Genomic DNA, 16733 nt, shown 5'->3' on the forward strand with positions numbered 1-16733 from the left:
TCCGTCGTCCGTCCCCCCCCCCAAAAAAAGTGCTTTGCTGTGACCCAGAACCTGCTCTGTACCAAATATTTGGGTTGTAAGTCTTTGCATCATTACTGATATGGTTGCTTAATTGGCTGGAAGAGAGTTTGCATGTTCTGCCTTCCTGAGAGCTACTGTAGAAACGTCTGAATGAAAGCTTGTAAGTCTTGTCTCCTGATTCTGAAGCAAAGTACTGTACCTATGTTGGCACAGGAAAACACAGAAGGCTTGAGTTGCAGCCTTTTGAGGCTGCTGGATTATTATGCAGTTCTCATACTTGGTGAAGGTGTGAAGTCATGCTTTGAAACAGATAGGAAAACCAAGATAAATGAAAACAACACTGCACCTTTTCTTCCATGTGCTGTACCAGGGTCCTTCGAAACAGTCTGTTTGTGTTCTCAACCTGCCATCTAGTGGTGAGATACTTTAAAGCAGAACTTGCCATGCATATTTGACAGGTTTGGTTTTCAGTTCAGAGTTTTATCAGCCATCCTGAAAACTCCCTTAGATATGCGCAACATCATGCTTTGCTTTTGTAATTTGAGACTCCAGTGCAGAATTTTGCTATATTGTCTGGAAGCAAATTCCATCATTTGATTGTGTGCTATGTGAAGAAGTACTTCATATTGTTTGTCTTGAACCCCCCACCCCCCACCATACAGTTTCATTGGATGAATCTGGGGTCTGGTATTTAGGGGGCAGAATTCATGGTTATCAGTTCAGAGAGTGACAATCCAACTTCATTCTGTTCTCCTTTCATGGGTTGCAGGATTGCAAGCTCGCAACATCAGCAGCAAAAAATCCAGGTACTATTGTGATATGGTAGCAAGAACATAACCTTCTTTATGGCCACCATGCTTCTGTTTTTTTTATCACCCCACAATTGGGTGTTTATGTCTACAAAAAGAGAAGTAAAAATTTACACAGGAAACGTTTACCTTTCTAGAATGTAATTTGTAAATGAATGTGTAACTGGCTAGGACTTTGTCCTAAAAGGTACAATATACATAGTTAAAATAAAATAAATAATAGAATAGGTCTTGAATCTTCCTATTTCATTTTGAGAATTTCAAATAGCGTATTGGCTTATTTGGGTTTATTATTTTGTTTTCTTTTTTCTTTTTCCCCACACAGTGAGTCAAAGACTTTATTAGATTTCAAGGAATGTGATACGTCATGACATAAACAGCTACGTAGCTCAGCTCTGTATCCAGAAATCATAAATGGAGAGCTCAGCAAAGCTGTGAAGCCAAATCAGGGCAACTGGTAGCCAACCAACTTGTAATGGGCTCCACAGGAGGGGCAGCGCTGGGGATTTCCCTTGTGTAGCTACAACCAGATCACAGTGCTGTTGTCCTCTTCACAGATGCAGCCCACAAGCCTCTTGTCTGTAATTGAAGGGACTACATTGGGGGTCTTCCTTTGTCCCAGCATATCGTTTGGCTGGTAGCATGTTGTAAGGATCCAGCCCCTTCTCTAAAGCTTTCATGGTTTTCCTCTCCATTCCTGTAGCCTGCTCTTCATCACTGGGGATACCTCTAGCCCCCATGGAGCGGGCGGCCCCCATCAGGTGCTGCAGCCCCCGACTAGGGAACTCCAGCCCGCGCTGAGGCTTCGCAGGGCACCACACACCCGCAGTAACCTTGATGCCATGGCAACCCTCCATTTATTTTGGTTTCTGAACCACTAGAAAACCCAACAGTTATGTTTTCCAGAAAGTTGCCCCTGTGTTTCCAGGAGATGGAAAATCTCCGCCCCCTGCCCCAATTGTCATGCTTATGAACTTATGAAACATAACGTATTTATATAACTGCTATACTATTCCTGTTCCCGTTACTATGCTGTTACATGATGTGGACAATTGTATCTTTTTTAGACCGATCATACGTTTTGAACAATACAGTGGTACCTCACAAGACGAATGCTTCGCGCAACGAAAAACTCGCAAGACGAAAGCGTTTTGCAATCTTTTTGTTGACTCGCAAGACGAATTTTTCTATGGCCGTACTTCACAAGACGAATTTTTTTGCATTTTTTTTTGCTTTGCTTTGTTTACATTGGAAAATCGCAAGAGGAAATTTTCGCAATCCAAAACGTCTCGCGGAACGAATTAATTTCATCTTGCGAGGCACCACTGTATGTAGTTGGCATACCCGTGTGAGCACTTAACACTACTGTAAGCAACAGTCTAAAAACTAAAAACCATATCCATATAGAAATAAAATGACTGATTTCAAAAAGGGTTTCATATCCCGCAGTACCTGTTCTCAAGATTGCAACCTTAGATTATGTTGGCTGGGGGTGGGGGTGGGGAAACAGCTTTGAATATTTTAGTAAAGTGGGAAAGATTTCAACAGCGATCATCAAATAATTTGCCTGCTATCCAAAAAGCCTTTTTAAAGGCATAATAAGCAACTGTTCTCATAGCAACAACTTGAGATTGGGAGGCAAGGCCACTGCTGCAACTTGGGTTAGGAATCATTCTATCAATTCTTTGTTCTCATCAAACTGAAATGAAACATTAAAGGCATTGATGTAATAACGGAGTTCCAGTCTCAGGAGATTAGAGAAGTATCCAAAGCAAAGGAGGGTGGGAAACCTTCTTTGGGCCATTAATGATAGCATTGTTCTTTTCTCGCAAACTGCCTTTGCCAGCTTGGATGTTAAGAACTTTGCATTCCTTGGCACAACTGTCAACCAAGAAACGACAACGAAATGGGCATGGGAACTGGATTGAGTGCGAGCTGAAAAGGGAAGTGGTCAGTGACAAGCTTATTTGAGCAGGAGAACCCAGAGAAGTAGCCAATCAAGGGAGATGATGATATGGGAAGTCATAAGAAGAGCAGAGCCCTGAAATTGGAAAAGACCAAAGACCCATCTAGTCCAGCACTCTGTTCCCACAGTGGCCAACCAGATGCTTGTGGGAAGCCCACAAGCAGGACCTGAGCTCTTCCCCACCTGCAGCTAGTATCCCAAAGCATAAAAGTCCTGTTTTGGAAGAGCCTATAGAGGCCATGTGCAGGTAATTTGGACCTAGCCTGGGACTTAGCCTTTTCTAAGAATGCATAATATGTTGACACATTGCTGTGCCGTGAAAGACGCTGGTGGATGTGATCCTGGCTTTAAGAAGAAAATCACCTAAAGGACTCTGATGACCACCTAGACGCAGTCAGATGGAGAAGAGGCCACTTACGTCCTGGTGTATAACAATGAAACACTTTTAATTCAGCTCAATACCAGCAGCAAGAATTTAGCATTAATAGTTTGGAGGCAGAAGTTGGAGCCGAGTGGATTTGGCCACAAAAACTTGTCAAGGTAATGGCCACAAGATGTCAGTTGACTATTTTCCCTAATAAGATGAGTTAAGATTTAAGGGTCCTGGTGGGGTTGAATTGCTTAAGATAAGGATGATGGGTCTGTAAGGCTTATCTTAGAAATAATATCTTTGATGTATGTCAGAGTAGGCTATACCTGCAAAACATTGTTCTTGTCTTGACCAGCTACAGGCACAGAATTAGCAATGGTATTCTGTTTCATCATAGCAGGTAGTGCATAACTGGAATTAAGCAAGTGTTCATTGATTTGTTCTTCCTAGTTACTTAGGCAAGCAGAATTTTGGCAGTTATATAAAATCTCAAGCAGGTGGAGCAGACTTTGGCTCCATAGGGAGAGTGCTATTTTCTTGCTACCTGATTCTCATCTCTTTCTATGTGTATATTAGCTCTACAGCAGGTGGACAATGGGTTGGGGAGATGCATGGATAATTTTGTTCTTTCACTTCAGGTGTGAAAATATCCTAAGCTTGGCACTGGGAAGGTGGGTGGGAGCCAGTTTGCTTTGATCATAGGCTGTGGTTCTATAGAGTTATTTTCAGGTTATGCATAATTGCATATACATTCAATCTTAATTTCTTTATTTAAAAAAAAATCATTTCCAAATATCCTACCTCTTGCTGTTCTTTTTCTCTACTTTTGGACCCTTTCAGCAGGAATTTCCTTTTAAAATGAAGCTCTGTGTAAGTTGCCGGTTCTTTTTGCACAATGGAGGGAAGTATATGCGAAAGGTTAGGCAATCTAGCATTGAGGGACGTGTTTCATTTTCCAATTTGCTTTTGTACACATATGAATGGTACACATTAGAACTCTGCATGTACACTGAGTATTCCTTTCTCTCTCTCTTGTGGGTAGGTATTAAAAGGAAAGTGGTATTTTAAGTTTTCTTGCGCAATTTTTGGTGATGGTCTTAAGTGACTTCTGAGAAGCTAGAAAGCCAGCTGTGGCCAGACTGCATCCTGTCACTTCACATCTATTATCTTTCAGTTCTTCAGGACTTTCAAACTTTAAACTCCTTGCAGGATCTTTGGATCACACATCTATACCTGTCACTCCCTTGTTCAGCACTCGGGACTGGTTGACTCAACACATGTTTACTGCTAAATGCCTGCAGCAACTGGCAGTGGCATTGCCACAGATAGAACTCTCTCAGATCATGCAAAAGGTCCATTTTTAAATCCCTGGCATCTCCACGTAAAAGTATCTCAGGTGGCAATACCCTCAGAATGCTGTTGCCAGGTGGAGTATACTAGTAGCCACTGGTAGCTTTATCCTCCATGACAGCCTTTCTCAACCTTGGGTCCCCATCATTCCTAGCTAGCAGAGACCCGTGGTCAAGGGTGATGGGAATTGTAGTCCAACATCTTATCTTAACCTGTGGCCTCCAGATGTGCTGGGCTCCCAACTCCCTTTAGCTGTCAACCCAGGGTGTGGCAGCTGTGAAAGGCAAAACCCATGCTAGGGATCGTTAGGAAAGGAATTGAAAATAAAACTAACAGTAATCAAAATACCAACATCTGTGGTGCGACTGCATTTGGAATGCTGTGTGCGGTTCTGGGTGGCTCACTTCATAAAGCTATTGTAGAGTTGGGGAAAGGTTGAGAATATGGTAACCAAAGTGATCGAGGGAATCGTATCAACTCCCCGATGAGGAATGGTCGCACCATTTGGAGCTTTTTATTCTAGAGAAAAGGCAAATGAGGGGGTGACATGATAGCATTTTATAAAATTATGAATGACATGGAGAAAATGGATGGGGGGAAATGAATGAAGAAATTGCCTGCTGGAGGAAGCGCTTTTGTGAGGGGCCCCTTGAAAGGAGATGTGGAGAAACCGAAAGTGGATTTTTCTGCACATGGGCATGTTCTCTGATTCTACATTTTGGCTGGCAAAGAAGGTTGAGTGGGTCTTTAATCTCTTATAAAGAGAGGTGGTAGAATTCAGGTCTGTGTGAGAGTCATGCTGTATGCCCTGTAAGTCTGCTTCTTTAGCTGTAAATTTTGGGGGAAAGGTGGATAAGCTTTTAGTAGTGATTGAAATGCACTTTGCACATGCTCTCAGACAATTCCTCTCCTATATTGTAGGACTTTGGTGGCGAATGTATCTTATAGGCCTTTTTGTCAGGGGAGCTTTAGCACAAATGGAGTCCTAGCCAATGTACACTTTCTTCTTTTGAAAAAAACACAACATGCGTGAATAAGTATCTTGTGATTCCCAGTGAGTGGCATTCAGAGACATACCACCTCCAACAGTGGTAGTAGAACACAACCATTGTGGCTGGCAGCTGTTGAGAGTGGCTTGCCTGAGACCACCTAGTGAGTTCATGGCAGAGGCAAAATTCAGACAGGGGGTTCCCTTATTTCTTAACTCAGTTTTGTAGCCACTAAGTTTAGTGCAGGGATACGGAACCCTTGTGCTGTCCAGATCTGGGCTACAGTTTCTATCAGCGCCAGCCAGCATGGCAATGGGAGTTGTAGTCCAACAATATCTGAAGGGCACAGGATTCCATGTCCCAGCACTAAGCAATATACAAATGTTTCTAAGTAAACTACAGAAATCAAAGAAAGCTGGATTTCTGTGCAGCCAACTCAAAACAAGCTGTTCTCTACTTCTGTGATTTGGGCAGAGTAGGCAGGTCATAATCTCTTCTGATTGTTCACCAAGTTTTATTGCTTAAGACAGGGCAATAATAAATAGCACACAAAAAGAGGACATGTGACGTGTCCTTTCCCTGGTTTTAAGGTACAAGGTCATGGAAATTAACACTTTGCCTGGCTAAGCTATGCTGCGAGTTGTGCTTGTCTTTCCGGCTCATTTCTGAAATTAAATGGGAATGACAGAAGAATGACTTTAGTCAACTCTTTGATGTCCCAGTGTGTGTGCGGGGGGGGCTCTTATGTCTGTGTCCAATGAGAAAGTAAGTTGATTGTTTCGTATATGATTTTCCTGCCTGGGTGTATAATTCTAATGGCAAGCCCTTAACTGGTGTAAAGCAATGTGCAAATCTGTTTAAATTCAGTAGGTTACTCTGATTTTAGACAGCAATATGGATTTATATGATAACAATTTTGAGTTTGAGTGACTTCTTTATGAAATGAAATAAAGATGGTACAAGAAAGTCACCAGTCAGCTTTTCACTATCTTGAATGATCTAACACTCTGGAATGAAGGACTTACGTCTGAGTAATCATGCTTGCCTGCAGTTTTGTGCACACTTACCTGAGAGTAAACCGTATTGAACATAGGCTTGCTTCTATGTAAACATGCACAGGCTTAGGCAGCGTATAGCATATGTTTACTCAGAAGTACGTCCCACTGTATTCAGTAGGGCTTACTCTTTTGTAAGTGTGCTTATGATTGCAGCTTTGGTAGTTGTGATTTAAAAAAACACACCTTTAGTTGCTATATGTGAGGCTACTCACTGTCGCTGTTTACTGTATTGTTTAGTGCAGAGTGTTTCACTTTGTTTCTGATCTTCTAAATATTTATGCCACTCTTTCATAACCAGATGTTTTTGGACTATGCCTGTCACCTTCAGTCAGCATGGCCAGTTGGAAGGGATGATGGAAATTGTAGTTCGAAAAATTTGGAGAGCCTCAGGTTGGGTGAGGCCGATTTAGTCCATGAAAATATTGTTGATGGAATATATGGCATAATAAGATGCTATGGGGAGGTGCAGGAAGCTCAGGTGATTGACCAAAATTAAATCTTTTCCCATTACGGTTTGTATAGAATCTTAATTTAAAACTCATTTCAACACAGAATGGGAGCTGTGGATCATTGATAGGGCTCCCACGTTTTACTCAGTCTTCCAATCCCAGCATGTTGCAAGTCAAAAATAAGACAAAGTGAATTAAGCCAGAATTTAACAAATCTTTCTAGCATACCAATATCAGGGCTACAAAGTAGGGAGATTGTTGTTCATCACAGAGGTTGTAAGATGTCACACCTTGCAGAAATGGATAGTTCATAAGCATATAAAGATTTGATGAAATGGCCAAGTAAAGTATAGTACTTTGGGGCCGGGCCAGCCAGCCTGTAGGGTCAGAATGTTGCCTGATATCTTGTACCAGGGTTTTTTATTCCATTGCCCAATATAGTGAAGATGAGAGCTGTCTTCTCCTGGCCTCCATCCCGCTTCTGCCATATAGACTGCTGCAAGCATTGCTGTCTTGAGAGAGGAGCAGCTTCCTGTTTTTTAATTGCTATACTTTTAGGATAACATGAAAAACTATTTATTTTGTAACTACGGTAATACTGAGGGTTGCAATCCAGTGGATCTGGTGTGGTTAGTACAAAAAGAAAAAAGAGAAAGGCTCCATAGTATAGATTAGAAGACGTTATGGAAGATCAAGGTTTTAATGCTCTGTGAAGGAGAAGTAAATTATCTGCAAAACTGTGAAAGGAGTGGGAGTCTACTTCTCATTTTCTGTAATGGCACCCTTCAAAGTGACAAATGTCAGTGTTAAATAGTAATTGCAAAATAATAGTAACTTCAGACACTGGGGTGCATCAACACTTTTACTTCTATCAATTTACTGATTCATTTGTATGTATGCACTTCTTTCTTTTGTCACGATCTGGACAGTAATGCCTCCGCCTTCATTTACATTGGAATTTTATGTGTATGTTTGACCCACTTTCATTGTGGAAACAAACAATGGGAGCTGTATCTGATCTCTCTTTCTCTGAAGGAAATCACCTTCAAACCGTTTAAGATTTAACCTTGTGCTTAGGTTTCATTGCGGGCAGCTCTGCTGCAGTTCTGGACTAGAGGGCAACGTAGCAGCCCTTTGCTTTCTGCTCACAGCATCATAGTCGTGAGTTAACTTCCACCTTGTTGCCTATTGCAAGCAATGATAGCACCTCTGGCAACTGCATCCATTATGGAGATGCAGGCAGCCACCCTTTCCCAGGAGACGGAACTCTCTGAAGGCACTGTCCAACAGGTGATGCTCCCTTGGCAACAGTTCATGGTTTGTCTAGAGTGGGATAAACGATGAGTTGGGGCATAACACAAAGCCAAACAATGGCTTAGCTCACAGCAGTAAAGCAACAGAGGAGGAGCAGAGCAACTGTGATCTGTCTGGGAGCCCCATATTTGTTTATTTGCAATAAACCATGGTTTGGCTTAGTCTTTTGTGCAAACTGGTGGACTACAGACAGACCAATGGTCTGAGTTGCTTTACAGCAGATTCCTATGTTTCTCGCTTATGAACAATTCTTTGTGTAGGATTTTAACTTTCCAATTGTTGTTTATGTGGTTCCATTATATGTATTGCTCTAGCCCTGGCATCCCCAAACGTGGCCCTCCAGATGTTTTGGGACTACAATTCCCATCATCCCTGACCATTGGTCGTTTTAGCTAGGGATGATGGGAGTAGTAGTCCCAAAACATGTGGAGGGCCAAGTTTGGGGGTGCCCGCTCTAGCCACTGTATGGGATGAAGGGCAGCTAATAACTTGAACAAATAAATAAGCTCCAAATGTCTGGAGGGCACCAGATTGGGGAAGGCTGTGTTGTGCCATGTGAAGGATATACGGTAGCTTATTACGTCTTTTAAGTGCTTTTGGTTTATTTGACCTGTTTAAATAAGGTTGTTACTGATGATCACTGGAAGAAGGCCCCATACCAGGATGAAGAAAGAACAGACACTCAAAAGGTCACACCCAGAAGATGGGGCTCTGGAAAAAGATCCCGCCCTCGGCCCCTCTCAGATTACGGCCAGTTGGCAATTAGGAGTTTCTCAATACCAGAAGATTCCGTTGCTATGGAGTCTCAGAAAATGGATTGTGTGGATGCTGACATTGAGCCCGGATCTCCTTCTGCTGAGCCGGGAACCTGTATGGTAGCCAGTCAAAGAGCACGCAAAAGAAGACCCATCTCTGTCATTGGTGGGGCCAATTTCTATGAGAACCAAACAGAAGAAATAACAGACCTCCTTACACAAGTAAGACACAAAATGCACAATCAAAAGATCCTCCTCCTCCTCCTTCCTTGCCTGTAGCCTTCAAGTTAGAAATTAGTGGACACCTCCTTTTCCTTCCTTCTGCTTATCCCAAATCACCATCATTCTTCTAAAAAGCATGACATCAGACTAATACTTCTCAATGGATGATTGTTCCTTTGTGGTGTACACTAACGTTCCCCCTTTCTGGATGCTGATACTTGAGGCTTAGAAATATTTATATCTCTGTGTATATCTAAATATGACCTATGTAATCAGCAATACAGGTTGTTGTTGCATATAAATTTCAGTATTAACATGTATTAATTGTGTTTCTTAGGCCTTTGAAAGTGTTTATTAGTTTAGAAATATTTATGGGCACTAATTCTGGCATTTGCCCAACAACCTTAGGGAAATGTGCAATAGAGTTATTAAGACACTCTCCTATAAACCATACTGTTAGAGATAGTGCCTTGTATCTAGGACTAGTGACTACAAGGCTTGTGGCACCTTAAAGACTTAACACATTTATTATGGTATAAACTTTTGCGAACAGAATGATACATAAAAAGATCCTATAACCATGCAGGCATATATCACCCCTGAGTACTAACAACCTACCAATTAATTTATTTTCCTGCTATTCATTCAGAAGAAAAACCAAACTGACAGACAACACAATAGTAAAATCTAAAAAACAATCCTAAGAATATTACTGTATGTAGCAGACTTCAACATTTACAGACCCAAATCCACATTTACAGACCCAGATCCACCATACATGTACCCAGGGACCCATTTCTTCATTTTGTTATGGTATATTTGTAGAGTCCACCTTAGATCATGCCAGGACCCACTAGTGAGTCCTGACCGATCAGCTGAAGATGCATGTATCTGATGAAGTGGACTCTATAAAAACATATGCCACAACAAATGTATTGATCTTCAAGGTGCCAAATACCTTAAATACCTTCGTTATTTTTGCTACAGCAAGCTAACATGACTACATGTCTCTGGAGTTAGTACTAGGTGACATGTTGGAGAAAGAACCGGTAACATATGTGAAATTTGACTCATGTTGACTTCTGGTCCAGTTGTGTTCATATACCATTGTGGGCTTAGCTCTGTCCTGATTCAGCTTTTCAAACTCTTATCACTAACCAACACTTAGGATAGCTTGCAGAAGTATGCCAAAAAGTTCATCCCATGGCACAATCAGAAGTGGACAGGAATTCAGTGTGGGCTAGCTTTTTCATGCACAGGCTGGGATGGTTGTGTGAACTGGGCCTGAGACATGAATGAGCTCCTAGGTTATTTCTCGCCAGATATGGCTGCAATTATATCTCTGCATACCAGCAAAGAACGTTACACGCTAATCAAAGTGACATTGACCTAGCTAAATTTGAATACTGTAACATTTTTAGAGGTTGTACAGAAGCACAAGTCCCACATCTGCCTCTATCTTGGAAAAAAGCAACATCTAAATTTGCCCTTTCTTCCTGGAAAATGAATAGATAGTCCATCACTACCACAGTATAAGTGTGTATTTTGATCCATCTTTTAAAGCTAGGAATTTAATACTTCTCTTAAAAGATGGTCTGTAAATAGTTGGGTTGTGACTCTTTAACTAGGAGCCTTTTTTGCTGTACTGACTTTGGTTCAAGTTATACAAAGTATAATTTGTAAATTACAGTAATGAATTTTGAACAGAATTAACTGAAATTTCATTTTCTAACATTCTGAAAACTTTTAAAAAGAATGTTCCCTATTTTTATTTTTCAAGTGTTCTGACATACAGACATTTCCATTTCCTTTTAGAATAACGCCTCCTGCTGGGAAGCTCTTTAACAGTGGGAAAAGGAAACATTCATACAAAGATACAGCCATCTCACTAATTTAAACCACGATAGAGAGCTGTATTGTTTCTTATGTGAAAATGAATGGGTTTCTAACAGACATCTTATAAATGCGTAGAGCTTCAGATGTGCCTTTAAATATTCTTAAAAAAAAAATTGTCTTGTTCTTCCTTCATGAAAAAAAGTTTTGCTTTGGAAGGGCCTTTGCATGGCATCCAGAAATTTTCACTTTGGCATTTATTAATTCTCTTGTGATGGGTCTTTGGCTTCATACTTTACAATAACTCTCATCACCAGATTGTCATGAAAAGGTTACCAGAAATGGAGCCTTCTTACTATGGATGTGCCGGGAATGTTGTTTCACTGTTTTTTTGTTTTTTGTTTAATAAGCTTTCCAGCAAGGCGAGATATTTGTTTTCCTCCCTAATCCAGATTTTCTGCAGTGTATTTAAGGGGGAAATTCTTCATACTTGTGATTTCTCCTCCACATAGGATGCTATCCAGAGTTACTGTTCCTGACAGTGTAGTCTATTCTGAGTCTGACTCTGGGCATATCCACACTTAACTTTCCCTGCTCTTTCCAGGCGTGGTCAGTGATTTAAAGCTCTATATCTGAGCACCCCACCCCAGAGCTTTTCCTGCAACGCCCCCCTTTAAAGCTCAATTGGAGCTCAATTGGTAAACCCGAATTGACATTTGCTACGAATCAGCTTTCAAGAGCAGGTTTTTGCAGGTCAAGGTAAAATAAATCAGAGTATTAAAGCATGGACCCCCGTGCCTGGAAAGAGTGGGGCAAAAGGTAAGTGTGGATAAACCCTATTATATAAGTATCACCCATATTTTGTTCTCATTGGATAGCATTCAGAAAGTCTGCCAGTTGTACTGGCAATTTTAAAACTCATTCTTCTTGTAAAATTCTACTTTGCTGAAATTCTGGAGACAAATTCAAAGGTACTGGACCACTTTGAAGGTAGGTATATTCTTATTATTACTGATGCTAGGAACAGGAATCAATTCTCAAGGCTTGGATTTTGTTCAGCACAAATGTATTAATTACTTAAAGAAGAGTTGAAGTGAAACACTTGCTAATATCCTAAGTACAAACAAATTCACAACAAGCAATAAAATAGCTTTTTCTTGAAAGTAAGAACCACTGAAAACTGGTATTAGTTGTTTTTTTAATTGAATTGTTCGGTTAGATAAGAGAATTGAAAGAGATTCTATGAATCACTATATATGATGCATTTAAACAACAATACTGTAATAAAACAGAGCAATCAAAGAATTGCTTGAGGGAGATTTTTGTTAAGATGATATTTTTATTTATGAGAAATCAGAGGAGGAAACACACCAGCTCCAGCTCTAGCAGACTGTCAGAAAACCCCAAGCAAAGCCCTTGTTGATCTATATTTTATTTGCTTGGTTATTCGGTGCAGGGAATGCTCTGTCCTATAAGAATCCTTGTTTCGTGTTAGAGGGTCAACTAAAGGTTTCCAGAAAGGCAGCATTTAAGTTTTGATAACTAGTATAGCCTTCTGGGAAGGAATATGTGCTTGAAAGGCTGTGAAAATGTGAAGAAGAGAGTAGCAAATAGAGTTTAGTTTGGAGGTTTTTAATGCGAAGTGTGACTGGGAGCAAACACTTTAGAAAATGCAATCAAGTAAGGGGGAAAGGCAAAGAACAGTATATATTTTATTATATTATAATATAAGAAAATAATCAAAGTGCTTACATTAAACACTTAAGAGAATCAGTTGCAAGAAATGTGTTACTTAAAAGTGCATCTATAAACCTAATCAGTTCTTTTTTATATAAGGAGGAAGATAGAGGGGCCCATAATAAGAACCCAGAGACCTTTTTCCTTCCAACTTTGCTAAACCTCTAAAGGCAGCTTGTTCAAGTTTCACCAGGTGGTCACCAGGGAAAGAGCTTTTTCCGTTGTAATGCCTTCCTCTGTAATACGCCATTCCATTCCATTCGCCTTCCCCCTGGTTTTTTTGTTCTTCCCAACAACTGTTCTTCCCAACAACAGCACACATTGGGCTGTTTCTCCACCCCCTTAAGGTTTATTTCCCCTAAAATGGGTTGTTGTTTTTTGCTGGGGCGGAGGGGCGAGAAGGCATTGCTTCTGCAAACCTTGTGGTTTCCCCAAAGCCTGCTGAGACAGATTATGGTGATGATATTAATTTTATTTTTACCCCACCCATCTGACTGGATTGCCTCCGCCACTGCTTTGCATAAGCAACAACACTCCCCTCCAAACATCAGAAATAGAAGGAATGATGGACGTTTACAATTACATGGAACGCTAATGTTGATTTACTGCAGTATAGTGCTGGGAACACTTTTCTTTTGCCTATGTAAACTACTTCATTTCTAAACAGTGTTTTCTGCACAGCTTGGTTGGACTTCCAGGTAGATTTCTTTGGTAACAAGCTTTCTTTGTTCGCTTTCTTTTTTTAGCCAGTTGCACGCCCTCCGGTACCAGCACATCAGGTTCCTCCTTATAAAGCTGTCTCAGCCAGATTCCGCCCCTTTACCTTTTCTCAAAGTACACCCATCGGTCTGGATAGAGTTGGATGTAAGCGGCAAATGAGAGCATCCAATGGTGAGTTTCACAGATGTTTGAATAAGATAGGATTTTTGTTCTCCAGCTGTGTTTATCAAGCAAGCAAGCCCTTTCTTGGGATAAGGATGGCTTTCCTAACCTAGTACAGTGGTACCTCTACTTACGAATGACTCGACTTACAAATGTTTCTACTTACGAATGGAGCTCCATCCGCCATCTTGGATGCTGTTTGGATAGGATTTTTTTTCTACTTACGAATTTTTAGATAGGGTTGCTTCGACTTACGAATTTTTTCTCCCAATGCATTCCTATGGGATTCAACTTACACATTTTTTTGACTTATAAATGTGCGTTTGGAATGCATTAAATTCGTAAGTAGAGGTACCACTGTACAGTGGTACCTCGGTTGTTGAATGTAATTCATTCTGGAAGACCATTCAGCTTCCAAAACGTTTGACAACTGAGGCGCAAAGGGAGGCCTGCAAAGTCAATGGAGAAAATTGGGGGGGGGGGACGCAGCAGAAGCTGTTCGACTTCCGAGGCATGTTCGAAAACAGAAGCATTTACTTCCGGGTTTTTGGCATTTGAAAACCAGAATGTCGGCTTCCGAGACACTCAGAAACCGAGGTACCACTGTATTGTATTCCACTTGCTTTTGTACCACATCACCCATCATCCTTGCCTGGTTGGGACCAATGAATATTCTGAGTCTGATAGTATCAGGAGGGCACAGGGTTGGGGATGGCTGCTTTTAGACAAACTCACGGAGAAGCTTCTCAACAGCCATGATAGTTAAGTGAAACATATTTCAGTAGCAGTATCCCTCTGAATACCAGATTCTGGGGATGCAAGCAACTTGAAGAGGGCTGTTTCCTCTCTTCCCTGCTTCCTAGAGGCATTTGACTAGCCACTGTTGGGATCAGGATACTGGGTGAATTCCCAGTCTGGTCCAGCAGGGCTCTTTCTTTGTGCTCATGTCTGCTGATACAGAAGGACAAATGGAGATATCTTCATGGCTGGGCAGCCACTTTCAAATAACAGAGAAATGCAGATTCTTATCAGCAAGTTTGGAAAACTCAGCAATGGCCAGAGGATTGGAGAAGATCAGTCTACATCCCAATTCCAAAGAAGGGCAGTGCCAAAGAATGCTCCAGCTACCGCACAATTGCGCTCATTTCACACGCTAGCAAGGTTATGCTTAAAATTCTACAAGGCAGGCTTAGGCAGTATGCGGACCGAGAACTCCCAGAAGTGCAAGCTGGATTTCGAAAGGGCAGAGGAACCAGAGACCAAATAGCAAACATGCGCTGGATTATGGAGAAAGCTAGAGAGTTCCAGAAAAACGTCTACTTCTGCTTCATTGACTATGCAAAAGCCTTTGACTGTGTCGACCACAGCAAACTATGGCAAGTTCTTAAAGAAATGGGAGTGCCTGATCACCTCATCTGTCTCCTGAGAAATCTCTATGTGGGACAAGAAGCTACAGTTAGAACTGGATATGGAACAACTGATTGGTTCAAAATTGGGAAAGGAGTACGACAAGGTTGTATATTGTCTCCCTGCTTATTTAACTTATATGCAGAATTCATCATGCGAAAGGCTGGACTAGATGAATCCCAAGCCGGAATTAAGATTGCCGGAAGAAATATCAACAACCTCAGATATGCAAATGACACAACCTTGATGGCAGAAAGCGAGGAGGAATTAAAGAACCTTTTAATGAGGGTGAAAGAGGAGAGCGCAAAATATGGTCTGAAGCTCAACATCAAAAAAACCAAGATCATGGCCACTGGTCCCATCACCTCCTGGCAAATAGAAGGGGAAGAAATGGAGGCAGTGAGAGATTTTACTTTCTTGGGCTCCTTGATCACTGCAGATGGTGACAGCAGTCACGAAATTAAAAGACGCCTGCTTCTTGGGAGAAAAGCAATGACAAACCTAGACAGCATCTTAAAAAGCAGAGACATCACCTTGCCGACAAAGGTCCGTATAGTTAAAGCTATGGTTTTCCCAGTAGTGATGTATGGAAGTGAGAGCTGGACCATAAAGAAGGCTGATCGCCGAAGAACTGATGCCTTTGAATTATGGTGCTGGAGGAGACTCTTGAGAGTCCCATGGACTGCAAGAAGATCAAACTTATCAATTCTTAAGGAAATCAGCCCTGAGTGCTCCCTGGAAGGACGGATCGTGAAGCTGAGGCTCCAATACTTTGGCCACCTCATGAGAAGAGAAGAATCCTTGGAAAAGACCCTGATGTTGGGAAAGATTGAGGGCACTAGGAGAAGGGGACGACAGAGAACAAGATGGTTGGACAGTGTTCTCGAAGCTACGAACATGAGTTTGACCAAACTGCGGGAGGCAGTGGAAGACAGGAGTGCCTGGCGTGCTATGGTCCATGGGGTCACGAAGAGTCGGACACGACTAAACGACTAAACAACAACAACAACAAAGTGGTCTCTCTCATGATGTCTGCAGGATAGGTAGAGACTTTCATTTAATGCCTGGCTTCTTGTTTTCCGTTACAGCCAGCGGCTTTCAGGAAGCCACGTGACTTCTGTGGCTGTTCGGTGCTGTTTTGTGTGCAGCAGGGGCCTCCAGGGTCTGGGTCTTTTGAGCTGGTCAATAGTGTAAGGATGTGGAGGCTGGAAATGTCTCAGCTAAATGACCGACATAACTAAGCTGCATTGTCTCTGAAAAAGAAACAAGACCAGAGTTTTGCCAGTCATAGAAATGCGTCAGACTGGTGTTGAATGCGCTTTATGGATGAGTGGAACGTTCTTTCAGTACCAGATATTACCGGTATTTATTTTTTAATAGGCAATCCCAAATGCAGGAAGATAAAAAGGGCAAGCCACACATATTAGGAATATAGGAAGCTGCCTTATACTGAGTCAGACCACTGGTCCATCTATAGTGTTTCTCCTAAAATAAGACGGTCCTCAAAAATAAGCCATGTCAGGCTTTTCATAAAAGTAGAATAAATATAAGACATCCCCCGAAAATAAGCC

The 16733-nt window shown here is 41.5% G+C and overlaps 1 protein-coding gene and 1 pseudogene across 7 annotated transcripts in view; one reads left to right on the forward strand and one right to left on the reverse strand.

Moving 5' to 3' along the window:
• The window catches only part of SPATA13 (spermatogenesis associated 13), an 87405-nt gene that overhangs the window by 47628 nt on the left and 23044 nt on the right, over window positions 1–16733 (forward strand). For 5 of the 7 annotated variants that reach the window (XR_015949688.1, XM_088668272.1, XM_088668273.1 and 2 more), the window contains 2 exons: window positions 8950–9303; window positions 13620–13764. Coding sequence is in view for 6 of the 7 variants with exons in the window: in XM_088668272.1 (XP_088524398.1) it covers window positions 8950–9303; window positions 13620–13764 (499 nt within the window). In the remaining variant the exon portion in view is untranslated. The remainder of the gene's footprint in view (window positions 1–8949; window positions 9304–13619; window positions 13765–16733) is intronic. The other 2 variants (XM_035114281.3, XM_035114278.3) reach the window with 1 other exon arrangement.
• LOC132592012 (cytochrome c oxidase subunit 5B, mitochondrial-like) lies at window positions 1197–1674 on the reverse strand (annotated as a pseudogene).

Source organism: Zootoca vivipara, chromosome 4 (assembly GCF_965207765.1).
Source record: "Zootoca vivipara chromosome 4, rZooViv2.hap1.1, whole genome shotgun sequence".
In the NCBI taxonomy this organism is placed as follows: domain Eukaryota; kingdom Metazoa; phylum Chordata; class Lepidosauria; order Squamata; family Lacertidae; genus Zootoca; species Zootoca vivipara.